Source organism: Esox lucius, chromosome 7 (assembly GCF_011004845.1).
Source record: "Esox lucius isolate fEsoLuc1 chromosome 7, fEsoLuc1.pri, whole genome shotgun sequence".
NCBI classification, from domain to species: Eukaryota; Metazoa; Chordata; class Actinopteri; order Esociformes; family Esocidae; genus Esox; species Esox lucius.
In genome coordinates this window covers 8,468,717-8,483,966 of record NC_047575.1, presented here as the reverse complement: position 1 = coordinate 8,483,966, position 15,250 = coordinate 8,468,717, and the positions used below count along the sequence as shown (strand labels likewise).

The following is a 15,250-nucleotide window of genomic DNA, read 5'->3' as shown; positions in this document are numbered from 1 at the left end:
CTCCTTCTGAGAGCGCTGTAAAAATGCCCTGTTAATCCTTTCAATAAAAACGGATTACGGGGTCGGTTCTGAGTGTAAATTTACACATTTTAACCAGGATAATCACCTAACTGCACCAGCACTCGCCACAGCCTCGCTGTGTCACTTCATATCTCCCAGTGTTTTGGACTCTCAGCGTTTTGGCTAGGCTGCAGATTTCACATTGGTTGTAAATAGCTGTGGTAATTAATCAGAAAGTCTATGAACGTTTTCATTTCTAAAATATATTAGCTGTGGCTCTCAGAATTATAGCTGTGGAGTGTTTTTCATTTTATTCTGTTTAGTCACGTTGTTGTGGTGGGCGTGTGAGGTAGTGCTCCTTTTCAACATATTTAAACATTGTTGGTTAAAAGGTGTAGCAGCTCGTATCCACGGACGTGTGCGTTTTGCTGGGGAGCGAGTTCCTATAAAAGAAATTGGCTTACCAGACCACAGCAGGATTGTGGGGTTTTTTCCCACGAGAGGCCAGTACGAAAAAGTATTAAAATGTATTCACTCACCACATAGTATGTCGCTCTGGATAAGAGCATCAGTGAAATCACTTAAATATAAATGTTGTCCTGAGTCACCTCATCCCCAGGCTATTGCAAGTCATTCAAAGTTGACCTTTTGGCAGTGACCGTGTGATGCTGTAGCGACCTCATTGGTAGTATTTATTGTCTTATGATGCTAGCCTGTGAAGATACTACGAAGTGTTGCACTAAAAGGAATGCTGTTTTTGAAGAACTGCCTTGTGTGTTCCTAGTCAGTGCAGCAATAGTCTGGCGCTACCACAGTTTCAAACTTTGTAAGTCTCTAGACCCATCAAACTCAACTCTGGACCTCAAAGCTAGTTCCACTCCCTTTTTCATTGTTATCCTCATAATGCGGATTTCCCAGGGGGATGGGGGGTCACCATCCCCCATCCAGGTGAAACCTTTGATTTGTCCCCCCCAATATATCACTGTAAGCATGACTGTAATTTCAATAATATTAATATGATGCAATGAAAGCACCTGTGCTGACTATCCACACTTAATAGCGCATCTTTAAGTTTCAAAAGATTGCAAGTAAGTGTTGGTAGGGTTCACACACACAATAGCTGAATTTGCAGAGCTACAGTAGTGAGCAAACCGATGATGCAAACTAAAACAGTATTACAGCACTACTTTGGTCCCCCCCGCAAGAATTGTTCTTGAGAACATTTCATATAATTGTCCCATCCAAAGTTGATATCAGATTTTTGCTCTAATCAGGGACTTATTGAGACCTAGAACAGGTGGGTGCAATTAAAGATGAATTTGAACAGAAAAGCAGCAGGCTCCAGACAGTGTAGGGTAAAGGTTGAACAGCCCTGCTCTAGACTAAGCCTCTGACGGCAGTGCTGGGAATTTTTCAAAACTGTTTTATTCGCTAGGGAAGACCAAGTCTGATGGAATGTTGTGCCAGACCTTTTGCAAGTTTGGCTCAACACTACACTGGGTATAAATGTCTGGGTACAACAATATGTAGCAAGGTACCCTGGTTTATTATAAGAAGGAAAACGTTTTCATATATACTTATAAAAGCAATCTTAAAATAAAACTCATCAAGCCCTGTGTTTTAAGCCTAATAGTCCTATAGTTTCCTGCAAATGTAATGCCTATTCAAAATGGAGCATAATTATTTCTAACAAAGGTGCTCGTTTAGTAGCCTAAAGATAGATCAAAGCTGAATCTAACATGCACGTTAGTCACATAGGTCTAAGGATTAATTAGTGTACGTGCATACACAAATGATATGCATTATGCAGTTTGAATGTTTCACTGGTAAAGCGTGACGAATTCTTCACAATGCTGATGGCCTATAATCTTGAGACAAAAGGCTGCTGCATACAGACTTTAACAGGGAAATTATGTCATTATAGATTTATTTATTTATTTATTTTAGTGCTCCCCCGCCTACAAGAAAATAGCACTGCACCCATGTCTGAACGCCTTAAAAATGCACTGCTTTCTCAATTTACCTATTTATCATTTGTAGTACCTTACAGCAGCTGATGTTGGGGTATGTTGAGATTTTGAATGAAGTATCACTCTGTCAAGTGAAATATGGTACTTTAGCAAAGATATGAACACTTTTCAGGACAATGTTAGTGTCAGGAAATAATCAGTGAATGTAAACAGTACAGTTTTGAATACATAGCATGCCCAAAACAAGTTGTCTCTTGGCACAAATTCCCCTAGTACAATGTTAGTTGAGGTTAGGGACAGGGTGTTTTGAGGTACTTGATCAAATATTATAACTTCCTTTTTGACATTATGTTTATCCATCCATCCATCTTCTTCCGCTTATCCGGGGCCGGGTCGCGGGGGCAGCAGTCTAAGCAGGGATGCCCAGACTTCCCTCTCCCCAGACACTTCCTCTAGCTCTTCCGGGGGGACACCAAGGCGTTCCCAGGCCAGCCGGGAGACATAGTCCCTCCAGCGTGTCCTAGGTCTTCCCCGGGGTCTCCTCCCGGTGGGACGGGACCGGAACACCTTCCCAGGAAGGCGTTCCGGAGGCATCCGAAAAAGATGCCCAAGCCACCTCAGCTGACCCCTCTCGATGTGGAGGAGCAGCGGCTCTACTCTGAGCTCCTCCCGGGTGACCGAGCTTCTCACCCTATCTCTAAGGGATCGCCCGGCCACCCTGCGGAGAAAGCTCATTTCGGCCGCCTGTATCCGGGATCTTGTCCTTTCGGTCATGACCCAAAGCTCATGACCATAGGTGAGAGTAGGAACGTAGATTGACTGTTAAATCGAGAGCTTCGCCTTGCGGCTCAGCTCTTTCTTTACCACGACAGACCGATACATCGACTGCATTACTGCAGAAGCTGCACCGATCCGTCTGTCAATCTCCCGTTCCATCCTTCCCTCACTCGTGAACAAGACCCCTAGATACTTAAACTCCTCCACTTGAGGCTGGCACTCTCCACCAACCTGAAGTGGGCAAGCCACCCTTTTCCGACTGAGGACCATGGCCTCGGATTTGGAGGTACTGATTTTCATCCCCACCGCTTCACACTCGGCTGCAAACCGTCCCAGCGCATGCTGAAGGTCCTGGTTAGAAGGGGCCAACACGACAACATCATCTGCAAAGAGCAGAGACGAAATTGTGTGGTCCCCAAACCTGACACCCTCCGGCCCCTGGCTGCGCCTAGAAATTCTGTCCATAAAAATTACGAACAGAACCGGTGACAAAGGGCAGCCCTGCCGGAGTCCAACATGCACTGGGAACAAGTCTGACTTACTGCCGGCAATGCGGACCAAGCTCCTGCTTCGATTGTACAGGGACCTGACAGCCCTTAGCAAAGGACCCAGGACCCCATATTCCCCAACACCCCCCACAAGATGCCGCAAGGGGCACAGTCGAATGCCTTCTCCAAATCCACAAAACACATGTGGATTGGTTGGGCAAACTCCCATGAACCCTCCAACACCCCGTAGAGGGTATAGAGCTGGTCCTGTGTTCCACGGCCCGGACGAAAACCACATTATGTTTATCTGTATTCTCTTTACCATTTAACATAATAACAAATCACTTTTCTGTTTTTAAGTGTTTTGTACTTTCTGTAACACTCTGAACATAGGTCAGGTGCTGATGTAACCTCATATTCCAGGAATAAAACATTGGGGGGGGGGGGGGGGGGGGGCACTTGCCTTTGGCTCCACCATAACCCCAAGGCAAACGTGTAACCAATTTTAGACACAATATTAAGAGGCACTGCTTTGGTTTACATTCAAGGGTCAATAACCCTCCAACACAACATTCATTCAACATAGCTGGCAAGTATAGCCAGCACTATCCATGTTGTTTCTTTCCATAAAAGACTTCCTTTCCAGATATTTGGTTCCTTTTGATTCAGGAATTGTGTGTGGTTTCCTAGAAATGAGGGGTGGCTCAACTATCCCTTAGGCTGAACTTACAACACTCTTCTTTCTATGACTGATATGAAAACTCATGGTTCCCCTGTGCAGGTACCACAGCCCTCTATTTGTTCCTGGGAATGCATCCTGATCTGACCAGTAACTACCCCAGCAAGGAGACCTTTGAAGAGATCCAGTTCTTCAATGGCCACAACTATCACAGAGGCATTGACTGGTATGTTTTCCCCCAAGCTTCACTGTATAATTTTCATTGCCACCAGTCCGGCTCTTTTGCCTGATACATTCCGGCTTGTATTTCAAGGGAAGCATGTTGGAATGGAGAGATACATTTCTGCTTTTAACCACGCGTAGTACGTTTAACCAGTTGTTGCATAGTTTTGAGACATTACTGTTTAGGGCATTGGCTTTAGGAACATTACATCTGTCGAAAGGAAAAGGCTTTGCACTTCGGTTCCTCCTCCACAGACCTCAGTCATTGATTAACAGAAAGCAAAGCAGTGGATTTATGGTCCAGACAAGAATGTGTGTGGTGGATTCAGTTGTGGAAAACCTCTCATGTTTGCCAAGTCTGTCACCCTCCAACTCCCAAACAACTAGTAAAGGGTTTATGCCGGTGCAATTATGTTTTTTCTATGAAATTGCATAGTTATTGGTGAAACAGGAAACTAGTCTTTGTACTTTACATACTGCAATGGTTTTTGTGGTGTATTTACTGAGTTTGAGCACTCTAATGCTGCAACACTAGTGCTTCACCAAGGAATTAAGATAACTAAGATAACTAAGCAGGAATTAAGATAACTAAAAATATTACACTAACCTATGCTAAGCTTCTCTTCTTGTTAGTTATCAGGGAACAGCAGTTAGCCAACTGTTATACAACCCCGTTGTATAACAGTTGGGACACTGCATAAAATGCTAATAAAAAGAGAACGCAATGATGTGGAAATCATTTATCCTTGTTTTTAATTGAAAATAGTACAAAGGTAACATGTGAAATGTCGAAACTGAGAAATGTTATTGTTTTTGGAAAAAAAACTGCCCATTTTGAATTTTATGCCAGGAACACATTTAAAGAAAGTTTGTACAGAGGCAACAAAAGATTTTGTAATGCTCAAAAACTAAACCTGTTGGAATAGCACGCAACGAATTAGGTCCATTGGCAACAGGTCAGTAGCATGTTATCTTTCTCATCAAATTAGCTGACTTTATTTAGCATATATGCTGTCTATTCTAGGGGTTGGGTTAGGATTAGGGTCCTTCTTACAATTTGTTTGGCTGATGCAGAGGAGTGGGCGGAGTTGCTTAAACAGGGGAGGAGACGCAAACATCAACCGGGGAGACATGTCTCAGACATCATTGTTATACCTGGAGTTCTGTAACCACTGCATAGCCCTTCTGGTGATTTAAATCTGTCTTGACTCTTGTGACCTATCCAGTGACCTTCAACCATTCTGTGTGTGTGTGTGTGTGTGTGTGTGTGTGTGTGTGTGTGTGTGTGTGTGTGTGTGTGTGTGTGTGTGTGTGTGTCATGATTGACAGGTACATGGAGTACTTCCCCCTCCCATCCAACACTAGCTCAGATTTCTACTTTGAGAAGAGCGCCAACTACTTTGACTCGGAGGTGGCAGCGCGTCGGGCAGCTGCCCTCCTGCCCAAGGCCAAAGTCATCACCATCCTCATCAACCCTGCAGACAGGGCCTACTCGTGGTACCAGGTGAGTCTCTTTTAGGGGTGCACGATATATTGACTCAGGACCGTTATCGCAATATCACATTGAAAATGTTGCAGAAAGTGATTTTCAGTTTATACCGTATGGAGCATACCACGTGACGTGTGTGCATGCTTTGTTCGACTGTATGCACATTGGTCACGTGGTATGCTCCATACGGTAAGAATGAAATGACTCGGATCTTGTCAGTCAATATCTTTCGAGTCATTTCGTTCATTCGAGTCAGTGATGAAGCCCCCAGGCTTCATTATCGTTCTTCTAGCAGCAGGATATAATGCTAGCAACGCTAACTCAGATTTTGTTTTTCAAAATAAAAGCCATCATTGAAATATATAAGACTATATAGTTAACAATCTAGTCTGTCAATCTAGTCATTTTATGTTTAATGTCCGTTCCACATTTTTGTTCTCACTATATTATCGCTTTTATTGTGATAAAGAAAATCTGAGTGCTGCTAGCATAATATCCTGCTGCTAAAATAACACTAATGAAGCCTCATTTGGCCAATTACAGGTAGAACTCCGTTGGCAGCCATTCAAATGAACGAAACAACCGTTCAGTTAAACGATAAAACTGACCGTTACGTTAGAGATTGTTTCTGTGTTGTTTGGTGATACAAGGTTAGAAACGTCCTTGCTCTTTGAAAGCGATAATGATGTCAAGGTGAGTAAGAAACCCTGTCCTGATAACTTGATAGACAAGCACATCAGCTGTGGTGCTCAAATGGTTGTTTGCTCAGTCTAGTAATGGAAAGCGTTGCAAACTATATTATTCCAAGTTATATTAATGTGTTGTCAAATTAAAGAAGAGTATTTGCTCTAACAAAGTTAAGTTGTAATTGTAATTTGGTTTTGGTTTTTGTGTTATGTTTGAAATAATTTATTTAAAGAATTTTCGGTAATCAACAGCAGCATTCTAGAGTTCTGTTGGGCTCTAAAGGGGGTCTAAATTTAGAAGTTAGGGGTTCATTAGGAGTTGGGGATTGGCTAAAGATTGTCCTTTCAATTATATAGCCTAATATTATTTGAGGTTTTCTTTAACACTTCAGTAAGTATTGAGATTCAGTTGTGATCGTAATGAATTGTGATATATTGAATCAATATGTATCGTGATACAGTGAGGAAAAAAATTATTTGATCCCCTGCTGATTTAGAAACGTTTGCCCACTGACAAAGAAATGATTAGTCTATCATTTTAATGGTAGGTTTATTTGAACAGTGAGAGACAGAATAACAACAAAAAAATGCCCAAAAACGCACGTCAAAAATATTATTAATTAATTAGCATTTTAATGAATGAAATAAGTATTCAACCCCTCTGCAAAACATGACTTAATACTTGGTGGCAAAACCTTTGTTGTCAATCACAAATGTCAGACGTCTCTTGTAGTTGGCCATCAGGTTTGCACACATCTCAGGAGGGATTTTGTCCCACTCCTCTTTGCAGATCTTCTCCAAATCATTAAGGTTTTGAGGCTGACGTTTGGCAATTCGAACTTTCAGCTCCCTCTACAGATTTTCTATGGGATTAAGGTCTAGAGACTGGCTAAGCCACTCCAGGAACTTAATGTGCTTCTTCTTGAGCCACTCCTTTGTTGCCTTGGCTGTGTGTTTTGGCTCTTTTGTCTTGCTGGAATACCCATCCATGACCCATTTTCAATGCCCTGGCTGAGGGAAGGAGGTTCTCACCCAAGATTTGGCGGTTCATGGCCCCGTCCATCATCTATTTGATGCAGTGCATTTTTCCTGTCCCCTTAACAGAAAAACACCCCCAAAGCATAATGTTTCCACCTCCATGTTTGACGGTGGGGATGGTTCCTCCTCCTCCTAACACGGCGAGTTGAGTTGATGCCAAAGATCTTGATTTTGGTCTCATCTGACCACAGTACTTTCACCCAGTTCTCCTCTGAATCATTCAGATGTTCAATGGCAAACTTCAGACGGGCCTGTACATGTGCTTTCTTGAGCATGGGGACCTTGCGGGCGCTGCAGGATTTCAGTCCTTCACAGCATATTATGTAACCAATTGTTTCCTGTGAGCGAGAAATCTTTCTGATTAAGAGGGGATGAAATACTTATTTCACTCATTAAAATTTTTGACATGCAGTTTTCTGGATTTTTTTTTTTCTTCTGTCACTCACTGTTCAAATAAACCTACCATAAAAATGATGGACTGATCATTTCTTTGTCAGTGGGCAAACGTACAAAATCAGCACGAGATCAAATAATTATTTCCCTCTCTGTATATATCGTATCGCAAGGTACTTGCCAATTCCCACCCCTACTTTATTATGCTATTGTCTTGATTAATTTTTGTAAATGTAAAACTAACAGTGTATTCCGTGGATGGGTAGAACTGCACTGCAAGTCGTTCAAAATAACGAAACAACCGTTCAATTAAACGATAAAACTGACCAAGTCGTTCACAAGTCTTCTTACTCAGGCCAAGGCAGCGGCTCTGTGCTTGTTTTTATGACATCAGTAATCAACTAACTATATTAATTATTATAGGATGTGTTCAGTCAGTTATAAACATGTCTTTATGGTGTTCCAGCCTTGATGTATTTTTCTCTGCGAAAGCCCAAAGAAGTTGATCGGAGAACTGAGCTGGAGGACCGGGTATGACACAAGTGATCATGTTGTAGAAATCTGCTGTCAAACGTTCGAATGAACGATACAATTGAACGAGTCACTAGAAAAAAGGACTTGTGAGTCCCGAGTCACTCGAAAGATTTTTTCAAAACATATGAATCGTTCGCGAACTGCACGTCACTAGTGTGAGTGAAGAGAGACAGTGAAAACAATCAGAGGAGCGAAAGAAACAAAAGGACAGAAAAGTAGGATATGTGGTTCAGGGAGAGAAGGAAACAACAGTGATCCAAGAGGTTACGTGATAGACTGTAACTGTTATTTTGATTCACGTCAAAACAGAAGTGGAATCCAAAATAAATATAAACATCTTGCCATTAAATGGTTTTGAAGACTGCGCGGTAAAGAATGAATGTGTCCAGTATTAGCTATAGAGACAATGCTTCTAAAAGGCCTTTGCACTAGATTTGAGATTTAATCTATTTAAAGATTCTCAAATGATGTATGCGCTGCCAAGAAATACAATAGGCACCTTTACATAGGCTGAAACACGGGACTCTTCTAGCGAACAGCGTTCAGATTCCCTTTACGATAGCCTACAAAGCTTTGTGAAGCTAGTTTTCTGTGTCCATGTAATCATTTGGTTTTATGTTTTTAAAATAATTTTGCTTGTAGAGTTGATTTGGTACCGTGTCTAAAAAGCCAATACCTGTGTTTGGCCCTATTTGAGAGTTGACATGCGTTCCTCTACTGTAGAGACTTGGGGGCATATCCTAAAAAATACTTTAGATTTGATTAGATTCAACTTTGTCATTGAACAGTACAACGAAATGCAGTTACAGTAGCATCTAACCAGAAGTGCAAATAGAAGAGGGCAGAACATTTACAAGTACTAAGTATTATGTATGTACCAGTGGGATGTATAGATGTGCAATGAAGGAAAATGCAAGTGTAAATGGCAGTTTTTACATATGTTTTTAGAATATCAAAATGAATATCAATATTGCAATATGACATTTTGTCAGCATCATGCACCCCTAGCCTCCATCCCTCCCGGAGACCTCCTTTTCCAACACCACCCTCAGTCATGGCGATATCAACTGGGTGAAATGCTGCGGTTGGCTTGAGCGTAGCTTTTCTCAGTTTGCAGGTCAGCTGCGTGGCAGATTTCCCTTGAGCATGGAATTATAACAGCTAATATCCTGCCATAGAAATGGGTGATTTACCAGGTTTATAGGAGTGTAAAATGAGTTGGAATGCCCTCTGGAAGGAGGGGGAGCTCTGCATGAATCCGACCAAGGTGGGCCGAGCGTGTCGTCACATCTGTCTGTTCTGTCCCAGCACCAGCGCGCCCACGATGACGCCGTCGCCCTTAAGTACACATTTCACGACGTCATCACGGCTGGCCGAGACGCCCCTGTCAAGCTGCGGGTGCTCCAGAACCGCTGTCTGGTGCCGGGCTGGTACGCCACCCATCTGGAACGCTGGCTCAGCCACTACCACCCCAGCCAGGTCGGTTGGGTCAGCCGGGTCAGGGGTTGGGTTGTGTGAAAGCATGTGATTGAATGGAAACCAGCATTGAAATCTTCAATTCTGTCAACATCTACACAATATTACTGTGTGTGTGTGTGTGTGTGCATGTTGATTTTATCGGCATGTAAATATAATGTTGAGTATGTTTTTGGACTTACTGTGTTGTGGTGTAACTGTAATTTCCCAGATCCTGGTTCTGGACGGTCAGATGCTCAGAACGGAACCTGCTGCAGTGATGGACAAGATCCAGAAGTTCCTTGGGCTGACAAACACACTGAACTACCACAAGATTTTAGCGTGAGTGTCTTCATTAGGTGTTTAGCGAATCGGTGTTGAAGCCCTCACAGGACGCGACCATTCCATTTATCTGTTGTCGACAACTCTTGGCAAAGGAAAGCTTTTGTGTGAAACAATATTGCATATTAAAACACAGACTTGACCAATGCCAGCGGGATTGTGGAGGAGCGCATCTTCCCAGCCCTGCGCGAGAGGCGATGGGTTCATTCACAGCTTGGATGCAGTTTTTCAGAACACTCCCTTCAGGAGGCCTTTCCAAGGCCTTGACATGATTGCGCCAACCAATTCCTTTTCTTCCGGCTCGTTGTGTTTTCCCCTCGTCCTCTGACGTTTGACCACATAATCACACAGCCAGCCTCTTAAACAGCAACATCTGTCAGCCGCATTCCCCCGCGGACAACGGATATGTTTTTGTCCCGCGTCTCCTCTCTAAACACCAAGAGCCGCAAACCATCTGTTCAGGATGTTCGTCTTGATAAGGTTGACAAGACTTAATTTTTCATTCATTTTGACCGTCCCTCCTCCATTTTCCGTCTGTGTTCCTCTGTCCCAGGTTCGATCCTAAGAAAGGTTTCTGGTGCCAGCTGTTAGACGGAGGCAAGACCAAATGCCTGGGCAAAAGTAAAGGGCGCAGGTACCCCGACATGGACGTCGACGTAAGTTATTATCAATGATATTCACAAAACTAGGAAAAAGGAGTCTGTGTTTTCCTTAAGTTGAGTAAGTTATAATGTTTATTACTTATTTCCATTCTTTCATGTTGACAGGCCAGCTTTTTTTTTTAATAGGGTCCTCCCCAAGATATGTTTAAAAAAGTTTATTTTAATAGATTATATTTTTTGCACAGTGGCTTTATCATATTTCCGCATGTCTGTGACAGCCTTAGTTCAGCTCCTGACAGGCTGGGTTTGGAGAGCCCCCAGATCCAGCCAGAGTTTCTAATCAGCAGCCATAGGGATGGGGTGGCGAGGTGGGCAGGGTGGGCGACGAGCTCAGGTCCTTGAAGTTACCTTGAATGTTTTGGCACAGACAACCTCTCAGGTAATTAGCTGGATAATGGCAGGTGATTTTTCACTCTGTGGCAGCCTGAATGGCACGGCTCATGGGACACGAAGCAAAGCTGGAGTTACTCCGTAGCTGCTCAGCAGTCTGGGCAAATCAAAACCTCTCTCTACACACAAAGTTGACTGCGCTTAATTGTTAGCCACTCACGATAACACTGATAGTTATATGTACTATATTTCCACAACAAATGGCCAACTGTTGTGTCTAGGGTGTGAGCTACAAATTATCCATCTGTCTACTTGGAATGTTCTTACAACTCAATGACCCTGTATTTGACCCCCCCGCCTTCCCCATTCCCCTCTTGTTCTCTGGCAGTCTCGATCCTTCCTGAGGGAGCACTACCGGGATCACAACACAGAGCTGTCCAAGCTGCTCTATAAAATGAGCCAGCCTCTGCCCAGCTGGCTCAGGGAGGAGCTGCTCCACTCCAGGTAGCCTCAGCATGGCTGGGTTACAAAAGGACAGGGACACCGCCACAACCTGCCCTTCCTGACCCCACCCAACAGAGGGGATGTGCTCCCCCCCACGACGCCTCCGCACCAGTCAGCCAGCGCTCAGTTGGGGTGACCGGGAGCTAAGGAAGCGGGACCAGGGACCTCCGTTTGGGGTGCAGGAATTCAGGAGGGGAACATGAGGCACTGGCGAAGACGTGAACTTGATTTCAGGATTTTTCCAGTTCTTTCTCCCAGGAAGTGACAGTGTGCCCGCAGTGGGCAGATACGCACAGCAACGCGGGTTGATAAGAGAGGGGGTGCAGGTTCAAAAAGATGGATCATTCCCTCGACTGGAACCGATGTTCCAATTCCGTCACTGACGTGTGCTCTCTGGCCCAGACTTCATTTATCTGTGCCAGTCATGTAAAGTACACTAGCCAACAATGGATATTCAAGTGCCAGAGGGGAATGTTCATTTGAAAGTATTTCTGAATTTATATTTTATTAATTAACACGCATATACCGCTGGATGTCTGTACTGGTTTCCAAGTTGTTGTGGTCGCACAACGCATTTTTTGAGCCTTGTACGTTCCTTTTAACTGTCCCATGTTTTTAATCTGTGTTCCTCTCAAAGCGTAAATGGAGCCTATGTAAAGCTCCCAGTGACCACACTGATCCCTGTCCTTTGATCAAGTCAAATCACCTTTGTGGTGTCTTAGATCTTCAGTTGTAAGACTCCACAGTACAGTGGATGGAAAAAATATAATTCCAAACGAGACATGCTGCCCTTGCATTGGCCAGTGGAATGTTACCGCTTGTCCTTGGTTGTAAAACTGCCTTAATAATTCTATATTGAAACCTATTTGCAAGTACAGCTTGACCCCACCAATGTCAGTTGAATACACTAGAAACTGTTGATAAATGTGACATGAGAAATGTAGCTGCATGCGTAAAGGCCTTAAGGTGGAGGATGCAATTTATCAGTCCGAGGAGACCGCCACCACCACCATCCAATGGTTCCCTGTACCAAGCTAGCATATCCTTCCACTGTTAAGAATAGATCACAGAGAGCACCATGTTGGCCCATTTTTCCCAACTGACCCTGACCGGTTAATTCTGTTCCTGTATTGGTACCTCCTGTGGTGCCTGGAAAATTAGACAATGGACAAGAGCAAAATAGAACAATATCAGTTGATCTGCTCCACTGAGGATGTGAACTTATGTCCTAGTTTACAAGCATTCTCCCCTTTCACCTGGAATGGCTTTGCCACATGTACTCAAACCCAGCACACCCAGACAGCGGCATTCACAGTCCCATATCTCCACATCTTCGGAAACATTTAGCTGTACAGGGGTGAAGTTAAATAGTTTAGTGAACCTACTGGACCTGTTGGTGATATAAATGGTTATAGAAAGTGGTCCTCATCCATTTCTGTTGGTGGTGTGAATGGCAGTAGCAAGTGGTTTTCATCCATCCCTTTCGGTGGTATGTATGGCCATATCAAGTGGTTCTCATCTATCCCTTTTGCTCGTGTTAATGGCCATAGCAAGTGGTTCTCATCCACCCCTGTGGGTGATATAAATGGCCATGGGAAGTGGTCCTCATACATCCCTGTTGGTGGTGTGAATGGCCTTAGGATGTGGTCCTCATCCATCCCTGTTGGTGGTATGAATTGCCATATCAAGTGTTCCACATCCATCCCTGTTGGTGGTGTGATTGGCCATAGGAAGTGGCCCTCATCCATCCCTGTTGGTGGTGTGAATGGTCATGGGAAGTGGTCCTCATCCATCCCTATTGGTGGTGGGATTGGCCATAAGAAGTGGTCCTCATCCATCCTGTTCGTGGTGTGAATGGTCATGGGAAGTGGTCCTCATCCATCCCTGTTGGTGGTGGGATTGGCCATAAGAAGTGGTCCTCATCCATCCATGTTGGTGGTGTGAATGGTCATGGAAAGTGGTCCTCATCCATCCATGCTGGTTGTGTGAATGAACATGGGAAGTGGTAGTTCATGCAGTCCCATTTCATTGTAACATGTCATTCATCAATGCACCTTGTGGTCCTAGCTCATTTAAAAGTGGCCAATCAGGAACGTTCTGAAGATTTCTTCAAATACCTTTGGGGGAAAATTAACAGAGGGGAAAATTGATTTTGAGCAGTGAATTCAAGGCTGTACATGCCCCCACTAGAGGTTTCTGTACAGAACGCAAGCGCTTTTTATTAGACAAGTTAAGAGGAATGTAAAGATCGTTTTATCTCTGTGAGTTGCTATGGATAGAGATACAAAGAATATGAACATATCTGGGAGGTTAATGTTTATTTATTGTATTTGATCCGTTGTACCTTTAAACGATCCACTCTAAAACCATGCTCTCCTAGAAGCACAATATTTATTTCTCAACACTAGGTGTAAGAAGGTTTTGGTACAACTTTCCTTTTGAAGAGAACAGTCCTTGCTTGTGGATAGGGTTTTGTGGTGCTCCCAAATGAGAGGGTCCATGTTGCATTTTGTGTTATTTGGATAAGTGCAGTTGAATGGGTCCATTCTAGATGAATTGTATTTAAGGTACTAAATCATGCACGTTGTGTAGTGACACACACGCATGCACAAATGCTGCTCTCGTTTCAGTTTGCTCAAGGAGCTCAAATATATTCACATTTGTTTTGTCTTGACATTTCTTTTTCCTCTTGAGCCGTTTTACAATGCAATATATGGTAATCGTGTTCTGGTTCATAGGGGCCTTGAGTTGTTTGGGCTTGTAGACGTAGACATCAGGACATGGGCCCTGCGGGTTCCCACGTATGGTGAAGGTTCGTTCTATACCCCACTCAGCAAAGGTCCCCGTGAATTTCACACTGCCAACATTCAAAGATTCTGTATGATAATGTTGGCCCTCAATGAGTAGTGATCATGAATTAACTATAAGGAAATAATCGTCATCCAGACTGTACAATCAACCAGTTGTTGTTAATATTTTTTATTGTTGGTAGCTAATATTTTTGTGAGTTTTAATTTACAAATAAAGAAACCACTGTCCTTTTAACTGTGTCGTGCATTTTTATTTTCCACATAGCTGTTGAAGATCTCTTGGATCCATGTGATAACAGCTACTGGGCAGCAGAGGGAGCCACGATGAATGCTTTGAATTGCTTCTGGTGATCAGACTGTAAATTAGCATCTCACTGCCACAAGACAGTACAGCCAACCTTAATCTCCAAGAGATGTCTACATCATTGCAAGCAGATATCTCAGCCCATTGTCCATAGATATACCTCAGTCCATTGTCCTTACATACAGTTGTGCTCAAAGGTTTGCATAGCCTTGGAGAATTGGTAATATATGTACCATTTTTAAAGGCAACATGAGTGAGCAGGCAAAACACATTTATTTCTTATGGGATTCAACATTTTCAACTGTAGGTTATAACAGAATGGCACAATCATAAAAGGTAATAAGGTCAGGAGACTGTGTTGGCCACCCCAGTGGTTACAGCAGAAATATATCACCCCCACCCCCCCACCCCCAATATATCACTGTAAACATAACTATATAATTTAAACATAATTTTAACATATTAATAAGACGCAACAAAAGCACTTTATACACACTATATGCCCTTTGCCCCACAATGGTTTGATCCACAGCCCCCCAGCCCTCAGCTGTGGCACATGGTGCAGGT

The 15,250-nt window shown here is 43.4% G+C and overlaps 1 protein-coding gene across 5 annotated transcripts in view; it reads left to right on the top strand.

Annotated features, from left to right (window-relative positions):
* Window positions 1-14,614, top strand: part of ndst1b (N-deacetylase/N-sulfotransferase (heparan glucosaminyl) 1b) — a 97,901-nt gene extending 83,287 nt beyond the window's left edge. For 4 of the 5 annotated variants that reach the window (XM_029120870.2, XM_034293132.1, XM_034293131.1 and 1 more), the window contains 6 exons: window positions 4,017-4,140; window positions 5,466-5,640; window positions 9,585-9,755; window positions 9,964-10,073; window positions 10,627-10,729; window positions 11,454-11,573. In XM_029120870.2, coding sequence (XP_028976703.1) covers window positions 4,017-4,140; window positions 5,466-5,640; window positions 9,585-9,755; window positions 9,964-10,073; window positions 10,627-10,729; window positions 11,454-11,573 — 803 coding nt within the window. Of the gene's footprint in view, window positions 1-4,016; window positions 4,141-5,465; window positions 5,641-9,584; window positions 9,756-9,963; window positions 10,074-10,626; window positions 10,730-11,453 lie in introns of all 5 variants that reach the window. The other variant, XM_010866045.4, reaches the window with a different exon arrangement.
* The last annotated feature ends 636 nt before the right edge of the window (window positions 14,615-15,250 follow it).